We start from the raw sequence: 15,280 nt of genomic DNA, 5'->3' as shown, positions 1-15,280 counted from the left end.
TTATAACCCCAGACGGCCTATACGAGTTCAAGGTGATGCCGTTTGGGCTGTGCACAGCACCAGCGACGTTTCAAAGAGTCATGGACACTGTGCTAGCTGGCCTGAAGTGGCACACCTGCCTCGTATACATCGACGACGTTGTGGTATTCTCCCGGACTTTCGACGAACACCTTGCAAGGTTGCAGTCTGTACTCGAGGCCATTCGTACGTCGGGGTTAACGCTGAAGCCTGAAAAGTGCCGTTTCGCGTACGAGGAACTCAAGTTTTTGGGCCATGTCGTCAATTACGCGGGAGTCCTGCCTGACCCGGCGAAAACATCAGCCATAGCGAACTTCCCAAGACCGAAAGATAAAAAGAGCGCGCGAAGATTTCTCGGACTGTGCGCATACTATACCGGCGCTTCGTCGCAAGCTTCGCACGCATTGCAGAGCCACTCACGCGCCTGACAAACGATAGCACTCCTTTCGCCTGGGAAAACGCCCAAGAAAAAGCATTCTGCGAGCTACAACAACGCCTGCAAAACCCGCCCGTGTTCGCTCATTTCGACGAAAACGCCGAAACGGAAATGCACACGGACGCCAGCGATATAGGTTTGGGTGCCGTCCTCGTCCAAAAGCAAAGCGGTTGCGAAAAGGTAATTGCCTATGCAAGCCGTGGTCTGTCGAAGGAGGAGAAGAACTACTCTGCCTCCGAAAAAGAGTGCCTGGCTATCATATGGGCCATTTCAAAATTTCGCCCATACGTGTATGGCAGACCGTTCAAGGTTGTGACAGACCACCATGCGCTGTGTTGGCTCGCCAATTTGAAGGACCCCTCTGGCCGCCTTGGGCGATGGAGTTTGCGCCTGCAAGAGTTCGAAGTTACAATAGTCTACAAATCCGGCAGGAAACACTCCGACGCCGACTGCCTGTCCCGCGCCCCCGTCGACCCACCACCACAAGATTCCGATGAACACAGCGCGTTCTTCGGAGTCGTTACGGAGAGCGACCTAGCCGCCCAGCAGCGTGCCGACCCCGACTTGCACGTCATGATCGACTTTCTCGATGGACGCAACGTCGCCGTGCCTAGGCCGTTCAAGCGGAACTTACCAGCATTCAGCCTCAAAAACTCCGTCCTCGTGAAGAAGAATTTCAGCCCCGGAACGAGAACGAATTATCTACTTGCCATCCCCGCAGACCTTCGTGACAAAATTTTGGAAGCGTGCCACGACGACCCGTCTTCCGGACATCTCGGCACAGCTCGCACTATTGCAAAAATTAAGGCAAAGTACTTCTGGCCCCACCTTACATTCGACGTCACCCACTCCGTTCGGAGTTGCCGTGACTGCCAGCGACGAAAAACGCCGCCGACAAGACCCGCCGGACTTCTGCAACCAATCGCCGTCCCATCAAGGCCCTTTCAACAGATTGGAATGGACCTTCTAGGCCCGTTCCCTACGTCACGATCAGGGAACAAGTGGATTGTCGTAGCGACAGACTACATGACGCGCTACGCAGAGAATTCCGAGGGGGACTGCACAAGAAGTCGCCAAGTTCTTTATAAAACAAGTTGTGCTGCGACATGGAGCCCTCGAAGTCCTAATCACGGACCGCGAAACTGCCTTCACTGCGGAACTTATGCAAGGGATCTTACGCTACAGCAACACGGATCACCGAAGAACGACGGCGTACCACCCCCAAACGAACGGACTAACTGAACGTCTTAACAAGACGATTGCGGATATCCATGCGGATATCCATTGCGGATATCCGATTGTCCATGTACGTCGACGTTGAGCATAAGACTTGGGACGAAGTCCTCCCGTATGTCACGTTTGCGTACAATACAGCGACGCAGGAAACTACGCAGATGACACCGTTCGAACTTGTCAACGGAAGACGGCCGACTACGATGCTCGACGCCATGCTTCCGCACGTAGAAGACGGCGACCTCAACGCCGACGTCCAAGGATACCTTCAACGTGCGGAGGAGGCCCGCCAGCTCGCTCGAGTTCATATAACGGACCAGCAGCTGGTGGATGCCGGACGCTATAATCTTCGACGCCGACACGCCGAGTACCACCCTGGGGTTCGTGTGTGGGTTTGGACTCCCATCCGAAGACGCGGACTCAGTGAGAAGCTTCTGCGACGGTATTTCGGACCCTACCAGATTCTACGACGTGTCGGCCAACTTACCTACGAGGTGATCCCCGATGGTGATTCCGGAACATCACGACGACGCACGCGGCCCGAAGTCGTCCATGTGGTTCGCTTGAAACCTTATTATGCAAGATGACGGACTTTTTTGTTGTTTGTTCGGACTGTCTTTTATTTCAGCATCGGGTCGATGCACTCTTAGAGGGGAGGGGAGGGGGGGGGGGGGTAATGCCGCGAACCATGTATGCGTTTGTTTGTTTATTTATTGTTTGTTTTTACTGTCCGGCCACGCCCGGCCCTGTTATCTCTGTCAAGCGAAGCGCGTCTTGCATTCTTTATTTTTATGCCGCACGGGCTATCTCATTCAGATAAGCAGACTGTTTTGTCTTAACATCACTAGCCCAGAATAATCTTTTCTGATCTACAATGTTCTGGATGTAAATCGACCGTTCCAGAAACACTCGCGCGAAAAGATAAAAGCCAGGCCGCTACATACTGCTGCATCATGCATGCGTGTCCTTCTTTGCCTTTCTTTCTTCGTTTTCACTTGTTACCTGTGCGAAGACCATTCGGAACTCATTACTGAGATTCTCCGAATCTGCATTAATGTAGCTTCTTATAACCAGCATACACATGTGATGCAGCAGTAAAGTACCATCACGTAAAATAAAGTAAAGTGCCTTCATGGTTTCGCATTAATAACATGCAGGCAGGTTTAGGAGTACCATAAATGGAGTGTTCCGTGTGGTGTAGTTGTAAAGTAAAGCAAAGTTATGAAGTGGTAGTTAAAGGGTCAGTGAAGCGCTTTCCAAAAAAAAAAGAGTTAGATGAGGATTTATAAAAATTACACCATCTTCCCGTAGGGGAACCCTGAATAGTATGCAAAGCAGCCATGGGGTCGATTCAAGTGCCCACTAGTTTTCAGGTCGTCGTTTCCGTTAGGTTGAGGTACGTAGCTACCGTTATATTTACCGTTTGGTTTCCATGGTAACTACCACAACTTTTCACTTACCGGAACTACGAAATGGGAAATTGCGTTGACCCCATGGCTGTTTCGCATACTACTCAGAGTTCCCCTACGGGAAGATGGTGTAATTTTAAGGGGGTGGGGGTGGGGGTTAGAGTGGATAGGCATTAAGAGAGAGAGAGAGAGAGAGAGAGAGAGAGAGAGAGAGAGAGAGAGAGAGAGAGAGAGAGAGAGAGAGAGAGAGAGAGAGAGAGAGAGAGAGAGAGAGAGAGACGTTGTACGTGGTATGAGTTTGTTTTTATTTAAGCATTATCATCATCACGTTCAACGTAGGTAACGGCGAGCTGTGGTTGGCGTTCCGCTTTGATTATGACCGCCTTATGGTCTGTGAAATGTAAAGTCAAGGGCTGTTGTAGTGGATGAACCTTAAAGTTGCTGAAGACGAGGTCGATGCACGTTCCCCGGATGGTTGTGGGCTGTTTGTAATCACGGCCCGCCGAGACTCGCCGACGCACGCCGCTGCCGACGACGATGAAACGTCAAATGCGCGTGAGGCAAGACTGTCGCTCCAGGCAGCAAGCCAAGAATGCGCAGTGGGGGTGTGGACGGTGCAACAAGGTAGGGACAAAGCCCCGACCATGAGATGCTTCGCATCTAATAGTTTCTCGCACGCTGACTCGGAGTATCAAGTTGAAATTTATCACCCATCAGTCAAACCACCTTTATATTGCAAAACGCGAGCTCAATCCCGTTTGAAAGAGGCGCGCGCTTCTTCTTTGCAGCCTCTGATTGGTTGTGCCCTTCATGACGTCAATGGAGGACACCCTTCGGCCGCGTTGGCTGTCAGAAGCAGTAGAAACAATCGCGCGGTAGTGGCGCTTGCCTTTTCCGCGATTTAGCTTGCAGTGCAGTGTTTGCACGGTGTTTTAGTTTAATTTTCTACTTCGCGATCTGTTGGTTCAAGTATCGTGGAGCTTGGATGCGCTTTACACCGCCAATAACCGCAAAGAAGTGGTTACTTTGTGGCGTCGGCTGGAGTATTTCATTGGAACACGTCTAAACTGGACAACCAGCAAAGGGCTCTTTTTTACTGCCTCAACTGTTCGTTAATATACAAGTAATCGTTTATGCCTCAGATTCAGCGGCGTTTTATAGACAATGTACCAGTGTATACAAGGTACGTGCCATGCGCGATAGTACAGCGTTCATGTGCTGTGGACGTATATGCGGGACAGTACTTGTGTTAATTGGTGCATGCATAAGCCAACAAACCGAATCTGCTGCACAATTTCATTTGTTCATTACCCCCCCCCGCGTTCCCACACACACGCACGCACAAAAAATAATAAATATTTTTTGCCTGAAACTAAAACCAATTTCTCGACGCACACAGCCTATTTCCGGGCTATCCCTTTTTGGAATCATTAACACAGTAATTTAACAAACAACATTTAATTAGTAAAAATGTGAGAACAGCATCTGATTAGCACACTTAATAAATCAGACGTGCCACGAGCACTTTATGTAATTTAATACAATTTTTGCGGGATTTTACATATTTTACCTGTACAGATCCCAGTCGAAAATGACAACAGAAAAATTTCTGTAGTACGTCGTTTGTCGTATTTTTGCGTGTCGTACAGTCGTACCGTCGTAGTCTTGTCGTACAGTCGTCGTGTTGTGTCGTCATTCTGACATTTGTCGTGTGTAGTATTCCTGTAGCAATTTTGTTGTTTTATCGTGTGTTGTAGTCCTGTAGTGATCCTGTAGTATGTCATAGTCCTGTAGTAAACCTGTAGTATGTCGTAGCCCTGTAGTAATCCTGTAGTGATCTTGTAGTATGTCGTAGTCCTGTAGTAATCCTGTAGTATGTCACAGTTCTGATGCTCTACTGGGAGAATCATGCCTGTCTTGTCGAAGTCCTGATGCTGTGTTATGTATTCCTGGCGTCTTGCAGTCCTGACCTGTCGCACAATGCATTCATAACAATTCTGTTGCAGCAAATATCAGTATTTTTTAATCCAGCCTAGCACTGTATTTGGGCTGTCCACTGTAAGTGAACAGTTAAGACAGCCCAAATATGCCACGAACCCATGCACAGGCAAACTGAAGAGAATACAAAAATTTTATTTTAGTTTCCTTCATGCACACACAGCTCCAGGCTCGAAAAAACAAGTACAAGTACCATTAGAATTGGCTTGCCGAAGGCTGAAAGTGCACCGTCCCTAACTACACACATTATGGATGATCCGCGCAATTCTAACGCTGCACAGTTGTCTGAAGCTGCAAAAACCTTATAGTAAATACACTACATTCCCAGCGAAAAGCCACCAATAGCTACAGGCTGCCACTAATGAATTGTACAGCTGCAGAAAGCCACAAAAAAACTATCAATGCACACCTCATGAAGCACAAAAACGACATTGCAAATTACATCCACCACTAAAAATGCCGCCATTTCTCACAATGACTGTTTAGTATTAAAACGGTAGAGACACTGGCTCTGGTGTTCACACCAGCCAAATTGGCAAACAAGCCCATGTACCTCCTATCGGCGCAGATCAGCGAAATTCTGCGCGAGATATCTAGCCAGAAGCTTGCGGCGCTTGTGCATTTCAGCTTGCTCGCAGACCTTCACTTGGAGGTAATGCCAGAAGGAACCTGCATCGATAGAAAAAAAAAATAAAAAACGAACATTGATGCAAGACAATGACAGGCAGCACAAAAAGACTGAAAATCATACTGCTAATACTGTGTCCTTAAACTGCGCCATTTTATAAAAGCTAAACACGCTTCTGCATGCTGAGCAATAAGAAGTGCTCTCTATTGCTGATAAAGTGCTTTTCACATTACTGTGCCTATTCAAAAACGTTCAATTTAAACGATACCTTGCAAGCCCCTTTCCACAGCGTTCCTGGCAATTCTGGAACAAGTCAAGCCATTAGGACTTAGCTCAGAAATGTCCTTTCAAAATCAGTTTTGTTTTCATTTTTCAACAAAAACGTGATTTTTGACATGCATTTGCATCACATGGGTGCAGAAAGGGGAGTGGTCTTTGCGCGTCACTGCTACTAAACAACAATGCATGCCAACCGTAGGTACTCTGCATCAGCGTTTGGTTTTTTATTATCAGGGCATGAAGGGTGAATCAGATGATAATTTTTAAACGTCAGGTTTGCAGTCACACAGTAATAACCCCTGAAATCGGCTGAAAATATCAAGCAGTGCCCGTTTGCAAAGTTACTTCACGATTTTAGGCAGTCTTATTGCCTTTGCGCACATTGTTCTTAGTTGTGTTGTAGTTCTACTTACCACAGGACCATTCAAACAGTTAACAACAGTTTCGGTTTTGTTTCTGCATCGCGAAATTCATATTTAGTGTTACTCTGCAGTTACTCAACTTCAAGCCTACCTGCCATGGTGCCTTGAGCATCCGCTAAACATCCTCACAAAAAAAAAGCATGCCACTCCTGATTTCCCCCCCACCCTAAAACGTTTTCTGCAATAAGAACTTCCGATGCAAGTCAAAAGATAACGCCCAGTCACCAGATATCAGTTCCGACGAAAAGAGCACTTCAAACCGGCTTTACACACCCCCAGCTGTCCGCCTGCCAGTTTCGTTTCCATACAAGGGTATCTCCAGAGGTCTAGTGCTGCTCCTTAATTGAAATGTCTATTCGGATGGAGTCTCCAATACCTTTTGTACTGTTTCATTTCAAAAATGTTAGGTGCGCTGCAATGCATGAGGCTCATAGTGCTGATCTTTATTATTGCACAACAGTTACTTGGGCAAAGTTTGCGGGGCACGATTTTAGCGCATTGCACTGCATTTCTGTAAGCAAGGCTACAATAGCGAGTCAGAAGGTGATGATAAACCGCAAGTTTGTTTTTAGCGATAACTGACAGTGAACGTCAACAAGCATCAACCACGGAGTTACGTTTTCAACTCCATGCATGTTTTTCCGCATCGCGTGCTTGTCCCGAATACTGTGCTGGCTGTAAATGCAGTCAGTCACTGACAAAATGTTTTTACGTCACACGGGGACACATTGGTGCCTCTGATAATGTCAAATCGCCAGATTTCTTCCAGGGAACCACCCAAAATTGCCCATGTTGAAACGCAGGTTGGACTTCACCGCATGGCACGGGCACCACGCGTGGTAATTTTTTTTATCTTAATTAGTTCTTACCAATGATTTTGCAGAAAAAATTTTTTTCTTGGACCCCTAAAAATCGGTCAATTTTCCAGTGCTAACGAGAGTTAAATTACTACAGTGTGACATCATACTCATAAAACTTTCCCCAAAGAGTTATATATAAGCCAGCTCATAAATCTCTAAGTAAAGTTAAGCAACGATAAAAGTTCAGCAAATTAAACACATTAAAAAGAAAAAGTGCCGATACTCCCTAATGCAAAATTTGCGCGCAGCGTGAACTGCAGTCTTCTCAGTCGAGGTGCGTAGTTGCCGTGTCAATTTAGACAAACAAACTATCAATGCAGACAATCAAAAATGCCTCTGTTTCAGTAACTGACCATTTTGGATTAAAAGGACCCTGGAACACTCTTTAAACAGTGCCAGTAAACCTGCACAATGTTTAGATTACACTGCCAGGAATACCTGAGCCAAATATTACCAGTCCATGTGAAGCGGTAAGCACACAAATCGCGAAAGACGGGGAAAAACCAACCGCGCACTCTTCACTCTTGGCATGGCCTAAATGACGTCATTGCGGCCATGGCTGTTCAATTGGCTGTCGCTGGTCAACTTTGCGACTCATTTCTCACATTTCTTGTGAGGATTCGCCGTCATCGGCGCTGTGTACCAATCTCTTCTATGCCTAAACATGCACGCGCAGTGTGGTATTTCTTTTGCTGAGTGCGCACGGAGTTTGAGTGAAAAACTCAATACTCTCCTTTCAACGAGACCACTAGGCAACAATTGCTTATTGCTTCAAAAACGCTCTACCAGCCTGAGCGCGCGCTTGCAAGCAGGCAGCCATGCCTGCTTTTTTGTGGCACCAAACCAGAATTGACTCCCCCCCTCCCCCACGTTGCAGAGAATACTCCCCAGCCTATGATATGTCCAAGGACGCCGAAGAGAACGCTGCAAGCCGCCCCCCTCTCCAGGAGAGAGCACACAGCTTTCGTTGCGTTGTCCGCAGTCGAGTTGAGAGAGAACAACTATGCGCGATTTCTAATCGTGCATAGTTTCGGTGACAGTAAAGGGCTTTTCATAATTCTTGGAAGGGCGATTTCTAGGACAATAGACTTTACCCCAAACTACATTCCGAGTAGTCGATGGCAAGTGCTGCAGGGTCCCTTTAGAACAGTAGAGACACTGGCCTAGGTTTCCAGCAACCAAATTAGTAAACATGTACCTTCTTATTGGTGCAGATCCACGGACCCTCGTGCTAGATATCTCACTAGCAGCATGTGTCGCTTGCTCATGTCCCCTGGTTCGCAGCCCTTCATCTGCAGGTAGTGCCAGAAGGGATCTGCATCAATAGAACAAAACAATACATGTAATGCAAGACAATGGCAAACAACGTAAAAAGACTGCAAATTAGACTGCCAAAACTGTGTTTTTAACCTCTGCCATTTCATAGAACGAAACACAATGGCTCCACATAGATGAGCTGCGAAGCCGGGTGCAGTCGACGAAGTGCACGAAACAAACCACGTTTGTTCATAATTTGCAAGGCAGCATACTTACCAGTCGTTTTACTGAATTAAACTTGGACAGACTCGAGCTTTATTCTAGAAAACAAACATGGGGCTGTCTGTTTCCCTTACTGTGTGCGTAGCACACAACCCAATTTGCTCGACCAGTGAAGACACCAGACAGGTCGCATTTGGCTGTTCGACATCCATGTGTAAGGCTCCACATGTAAGAGGGTGTGAAACCTATAGTTTTGCATGCACGACCTACCCTCCTTCCTCTGGTCCCCACATGTGCACGCGTAAACCAGCAACCGCTTATATGTGTGTGCTTAGCAAAAACGACAAGAGCAGAAAATGGCTTCACTGGAATAAAACCCGAAGGGGGGGGGGGGTTTGAAACACAGACTGTTTCGCAGTAAAACGAATGCTCCCCGTGCTAAAAAAGTGGTGCTTTTCTCATTTATATTACTGCAGAGCATAACATTACACTCATAAAACTTCTCTCCAAAAGTATATGCCAGCTTGTAAAACTTTCAGCTAAAGGGGCCATGCAGACACATCACAAGTTTGGTTCATTCGAAAGATTGCCACGTTAAAATCATAGTGACACCACTTTCATCCCCAAATAAGCTATATAAGTAAGGAAAAAGGGAATGGCCATGCAACCCACTAGCTCATTTCCCGCAACAGAACCTAGATATCCTATGTGCCCAGCTGTGCGATTGGCTGAGGCCGGCAAAAGCAAACACAAATTAGGTACGGCTTGCAAGCTTTCCAAATGAGCTATTTGCGCATAAATGCAATGCATATTCATTTTACAGCAGTACGAATGGTGCGAGAAACAATAAAAGTACAAAATACACATAAGCATAGAAATTTGATGAGCACTGCTGTTGGTACTGGGCACACTATGCTTGTTGTAGCTGCACAGCAGTCCGCCGCTTCGGAGTTGTCTTACGTGACCCTGTTTGGCGAACATACCCCATGTTTTACAAAACGATTACTTTCTACAGTAGCAAAAACAAGCCAAGTTCTGGGACTAACAGAAAGAAAGCGTTAAACACCTACTTTCTTCACAGCCAGCGCCATAGAGGGCTCGTGCTGGTAGTGCCGCCAGGCTCGTGCTGGCGCAGCTGGTGTCGGCTGCTGGTGGTTCTGCAGGGCTCATGCTGGCAGGGAGCTGCAGGCCATGTCCACTCTTTTCACTCCCTGGAGAGGTGCCTGAGTCACATGAAAAAGTGTTGCACTCTTAAAACAATACGCAGTACAGGCAATCAGTTTTAATAAAGGCTGTGGCTAGCGTTCCGTCCAGACGGAACGATATACAAGTGCTAAAGTTCCGTCCAGACGGAACAGGGCGCTGCGGGTTATCCTTCCCTCCAGACGGAATACAACTGAGAGCTTAGCGTTCCGTCCCGACGGAGCCGGCGTGAAATTTGTACAGTTCCGTCCGGACGAAAGCAAAACCGGCTGATTAGACGCCCTGCTCCACCTTCAGATGTGGTGTAGGGGTTGCTCCTCGGATAATGGCAGTATTGTACCGGGTTCGATTCCCCCCGGACATGCTTGGTTTTTCTTTTTTTTTTGCGTGGTTGCGCCAGCGTTATGCAACAGCTAACTTCTTGCCCACTTTACAATTGACGCGGTGAGAGCAGTCGGTCTTGATTTCGCACTCAACCGGCTGCTCCGCTACCGCTCAATAGAGCCAAGGCCGACGTGTCCATCGCCAGAGTTCCGATCGCCTCTAGTTCGTAATGGTGATTACTAATTAACGGTTCTTCTGGCTAGTCAATGAGCGGAAGCGGTTCATTCAGCTGGGTAAATATCAAGAACGACTGCCCTCGCTGCTTGTTGTGAAGCGGGGTTTTTTTTTTGACGCCCGCGTCTTCTAGCTGCCTCACTCAGAAAATGACGCGCGTCGCGCGCGGCAGTGGGAGGAGCCTGCGACTTGCGCCATTGGGGAGGCACGCGCCTCATGGCGGCAGTTTCGAAGCGCTCGACTCAGCCGGCTGGCTCCGCCAGCATAGACCGCCAGAGATTTTAGGCCACCACCCCGGCAGATACTGCATGGGCGCTTTCACTAGCTGTGCGGATGATGTTTTGTAGTACCGTTCTCGCCCAAAATTATAAGCTCCTTTACCGCTCAAGCAACTTCGTGCATGTCTTGAGCGGCATTTTGAGCGGTCGCTCGTGCTCCCGACACCATAGTTTCCCTACACCACTTTGCGGCCGAAGCCGCCGCCTCGTTCCTGCCACTGGCCGCGCCGGTCGCAGCGTACCAGTGGTTCCGCTGCAGCGTCAGCGCGCCTGTGGCGTGCGCGGCGCATTTTCGCGGGCAGAAAATGCTCCGTCCGATCGCCTTTCTTGAGTTTTGTAGATTTTTACCCTACCGGTCAAACCACTTCTGCTCATTGACTAGCTAGAGTCACCGTTACGAATCACCATTACGAACTAGAGGTGATCGGAACTCTGCCGATGGACACGTCGGCCTTGGCTCTATTGAGCGGTAGCGGAGCAGCCGGTTGAGTACGAAATCAAGACCGACTGCTCTCCCCGCGTCAATTGCAAAGTGGGCAAGAAGTTAACTGTTGCAAAACGCTGGCTCAACCACGCAAAGGAAAAAAAAAAAAAAAAAAAAAAAAAAACAAGCATGTCCGGGGGGAATCGAACCCGGTACAATACTGCCATTATCCGAAGCACAACGCCTACACCAAATCTGAAGACGGAGCACGTCGTCTAATCAGCCGGTTTTCCTTTCACCTAGACGGAACTGTACAAATTTCACGCCGGCGAACGCTAAGCGCTCAGACGTATTCCGTCTGGACGGAAGCATAACCCGCAGCGCCCCGTTCCGTCTCGACGGAACTTTAGCACTTGTATATTGTTCCGTCTGGACGGAACGCTAGCCACAGCCTTTAATAAATTGCTCCGCTTTTAAAGGAATTTAAAGTTTGGTCAATACCATTCTCAGCACGCACAAAATCGCAAACAAGTCATTCTACATAGGTGCAGATTGTCCTTTTATGAGACTAACAAGTCACTTTTAGGGTTGGGGCTGTATGAAAAATATAGAGCAATAAGTTGTGTTGCCCACTCATAGTCACATTGTTAGCAAGTCTGCTACAAAACATAAAACAGCATTGCCGTGTTCCTGCACTTTCACTGGAATTGCAGTTTTATGAATTTTTTTTTACTAGGCCTTCTCTTCCAAACAATCTCATTGTCAAAATCCTTTACAGCGAGTAAAGCACTTTCAACGGGCAGTAATTTATGCAGTGCCTGCAAAAAGGCCATGGCTAGCAACTAGATAAACCAATAGCTCAAAATCTTCGTATAGAAGCCACGTGACAAGGTCGTGCTGCAGGGCAGTTTTGTTTTCACCCACCCAAAGAAAGGAACCTGTTCAATCAGGCTGTAGGCTCCTTAGATGGTAATGCCACATGTTTGAGGAAGTGAAACCTTCCTGCAACAGTTGACATTACAGCCAACTAAGCATGATAGCAACTGCAGTATCTGGTACGTTGCTTAGCTCATAATAGTGATAAGAAGCCATGCACACAGATGGAGCATTGTTTACGCACTGGTGAAAAGAACTTGCCGGCCACTCCATGTTGAGTGATCGCAGCCCCCGCATCTCGGCCTCCAATTGCACGACCCTCTTCCTTAAAACTGCTACAGGGTCTTGGTCCCTTGCGGCAGCTCGAAGAATGATGTCGACCTTCGCTGATCTTTTCTCTGCCTTCGCAGTTTTTTTGTCTGCCTGCAATGAGAGGTCAAGAGATAACATGCCATACTTGTTCCGAGCCTCGTCCACCATAATGACACCTATTTAGAGCAACAAGCACACTTCAGTGTCATTTTACACGTGTTTAATGATAGTTATGAGGTCAACTTTCATGCAAATATTGACTTCCCCTAATAAACATACCTGAAAGCGGTGGCTATTCTAGCGCCTTGGCATTTATGTGCGTCATGTTCGATAAGAGCATTTACAAATAACATTACTGCAGTGGCTGCTGGCAAGACGGCCTTCACAGAAAAACCACGATTTCGAAGCTCGTACAGTCGGCAAAAGGCTTGTCTATAACGCGCGAGCGGCGTGCTCTAGACTGCGCGCGAGACACTTAGTGAGAACGCCTGGTTTGACACCGGTAGAATGCGAGCATGCGCGACACGCATCAGCGCGACGGTTCTTTCCCTTGTCGCTGTGCCCGTCGCCTTCAATTCCGTACCTTCTTTCGTCGTGAGAAGCGCTGCCTGCACTGCCGGGCCGGGAAACAATAGCGGAAATGAGCGATTGGTAGTAGAGCGTTGGCTGCGTTTAACTACGCGCAACGCTTTTTTTGCGGCGCCCTACACAATTTAGACAGGAGTGTTTTTCTGTATGCGAGACAACGAACGACAATAGCAGAAAACGCATCGCTGCCGGTGTTTTATAGTATTATTATTATTATTTAAAAATACCTTACAGGCCCTTGTTGCAGGGCATTGTGTAAGGGGGGTAACAAAGGGTGAGTGTCGCGACAGAACTGTAAGGGAACATCAAACTTTGAATGAACTTTGAAAGAACGGAACAGCAAATAAAGAGAAAAAGAAGAGAATGTGCAAAAAAAGTCACTTGAAGTGACACATACATGGGAACATTGCAGGTGGGAAGGAATGCAAATATGCGCAATACAACTTAGTAAAAAACACCTACTACACACGATAACTAGTAACTAGATATCGGGCCGTGATCGCTTGCACAGTGCACTGAGTATTGTGGCGTGAGCCCGTCAGCAGTGACATGCAAAGCCGAGCCCTGAAACCGGACAGTGGCGCTCAAGGGACTCATGCAGCTATTGGCGGAACGATAACGCAATGAACAGCTGTGCGCCAAGGCTAACGCAGACGAAAAACTCGCACAACGAGCGTTAAGGCGGGTAATCTCCAGTTTTGTTTTCCGGCCCGGCAGCGCAGGCACACAGCGCTTATTACGGTAAAAGAAGGCGTGGAAGCCAAGGCGACGGGTGCAGCGAGGAGGGACACAGCCATCGCGCTGATACGGGCCTCGCATGCACACATTCTACCTATCTTAAACCAGGCGTTATCACTACGTGTCTCCCGCGCACTCCGGAGCACGCCGCTCGCGCGTTAAAGCCTTTTGCCGACTGTACGTGAGAATGTGGCTTGGCGACTACTCGACGCCGACACGAACAATGCAGATGAATTCCTAACCCGACTAACTGGTAGCCAGCACAGTCCTGAATAGAGCGTGTTACGTGGAAAATGTGCAAGGTGGTAATACGAGCCATTTTCTTCGGCGTCGGCGCCATATACTGTGAAGCGGATCTCCGCGCCTTCCGACGGCACAGCCGGCATGCCGATATTCATTCCTTACTTTCTGCGGTAGTGGCAGATGTAAAACTGCTAAAAAGCGCTCAGACACTGTTATGCACAATTTAAGGGTAAGAACACTTACCGGTCATGTGAACGATGGTGCCGTCGAATAATCTTCCCGCGTCTCGCTGTCGCCGAGCCAAAACACTTCCCACGCCACGCTCGTAGTCGCCGACGTCCACCACAAAAAAACTACGCTCGTCCGTAGGCCCAACGACTTCTCTTCTACCTTCCAAAACATACTGAACGAAAACGTTACACAGTTACGCTTTGTTACACGGTCACACTACGTGCATACGACAACGATCGACCAGCGCAAGAAAAGAAACGCGGCGTAATGTGCGTTGCCATGTGTGTAACAGTGGGGCTCTTCGATTTACAGTCTCGGACTCACCGCGGACTCCCCGAGAAGCAGTCCGGCATTCGATTTTCCCATGTATCCCTATGGCTTCGGGGAATCCTCGGACTACCCGCGGGCTATCCGCGGTGAGTCCGAGACGGTAAATCGAAGAGCCCCACTGTGTTGCAACAGTGAGGGCTGCGGCTACGGCTGGCTACGGCTTCAGTCGGCCTATATAGGCGGCGTTGGTTGATGCCAGAAGATGAAGCCGATGAAGCGATACATGAAAACTCAATCATTTTGGTTGTAATAATGAACATAATTTATTAGCGGGTTACAAACCTCTTGATAAAAATTAGCACTGTATTAACCAGTGATAGCAGCTTCCAACTTCAGCACGGTTCTTTCATGTGTTATCACAGTCTCACAGTCACACCATAGCACACACATTTTCTGCACCGTGTTTCTGCACTGTGCTCGGCTACATAGTATGTGCGCTGATTCTCTTTTCTTTTTGCAGTGGTCGGGGCTGCTTTAAGGCCCAACCACATGCAGAGCACTTTCGGCGTTTTCTCGCGTCGACGTCGTCGCCAGAAATGCACGGCTACGCGAGCTGACGCCCGAGCGACGCCGATGTCTACGCGCGCCAGATATCGGCGTCGACGCAGCGCGAGAGACCATCGGAAAACGGGCGACAGCGTCCGTCTTCGCGTGGTTTGGGGGCATTCCTTTCAGCAGAAAACAATCGATTTATTTTTAACTTGCGGTAATCGGTTGCCTTGAGACAAATTGCCAGC

The 15,280-nt window shown here is 48.2% G+C and overlaps 1 protein-coding gene across 3 annotated transcripts; it reads right to left on the bottom strand.

The window, feature by feature from the left end:
• Positions 1 to 5,209: 5,209 nt before the first annotated feature.
• On the bottom strand, positions 5,210 to 14,438 carry LOC144148009 (uncharacterized). Of its 3 annotated transcripts, XM_077679612.1 has the most exons (6): positions 13,399 to 14,219; positions 12,363 to 12,524; positions 9,833 to 9,985; positions 8,482 to 8,598; positions 5,991 to 6,025; positions 5,210 to 5,763 (listed from the first exon to the last, which is right to left on the bottom strand). In XM_077679612.1, the coding sequence occupies exons 1-4, from the start codon at positions 13,406 to 13,408 to the stop codon at positions 8,486 to 8,488; spliced, it is 438 nt and encodes a 145-aa protein (XP_077535738.1). In that variant the 5' UTR covers positions 13,409 to 14,219; the 3' UTR covers positions 5,210 to 5,763; positions 5,991 to 6,025; positions 8,482 to 8,485. The 3 variants fall into 3 exon arrangements, with proteins under 3 accessions (XP_077535738.1, XP_077535739.1, XP_077535737.1); XM_077679613.1 differs by lacking the exons at positions 5,991 to 6,025; positions 13,399 to 14,219 and adding an exon at positions 14,226 to 14,438; XM_077679611.1 differs by lacking the exon at positions 5,991 to 6,025.
• Positions 14,439 to 15,280: the final 842 nt, after the last annotated feature.

This window comes from Haemaphysalis longicornis, unplaced genomic scaffold (assembly GCF_048455015.1).
Source record: "Haemaphysalis longicornis isolate Haplotype H1 unplaced genomic scaffold, Haemaphysalis longicornis Haplotype H1 scaffold_700, whole genome shotgun sequence".
Lineage (NCBI taxonomy): Eukaryota > Metazoa > Arthropoda > Arachnida > Ixodida > Ixodidae > Haemaphysalis > Haemaphysalis longicornis.
Note: the sequence above shows the minus strand (reverse complement) of the source record. Positions and strands in the feature narration are given on the sequence as shown.

Excerpts from the sequence above, each read along its gene's own strand:
- LOC144148009 (XM_077679612.1), bottom strand. Across the intron at positions 9,986-12,362 it reads CACTCAACATGGAGTGGCCG|GCACCTCTCCAGGGAGTGAA; the intron begins GCAAGTTCTTTT and ends CATGTGACTCAG. Across the intron at positions 8,599-9,832 it reads TGGCGCTGGCTGTGAAGAAA|ATCCCTTCTGGCACTACCTG; the intron begins GTAGGTGTTTAA and ends CTATTGATGCAG.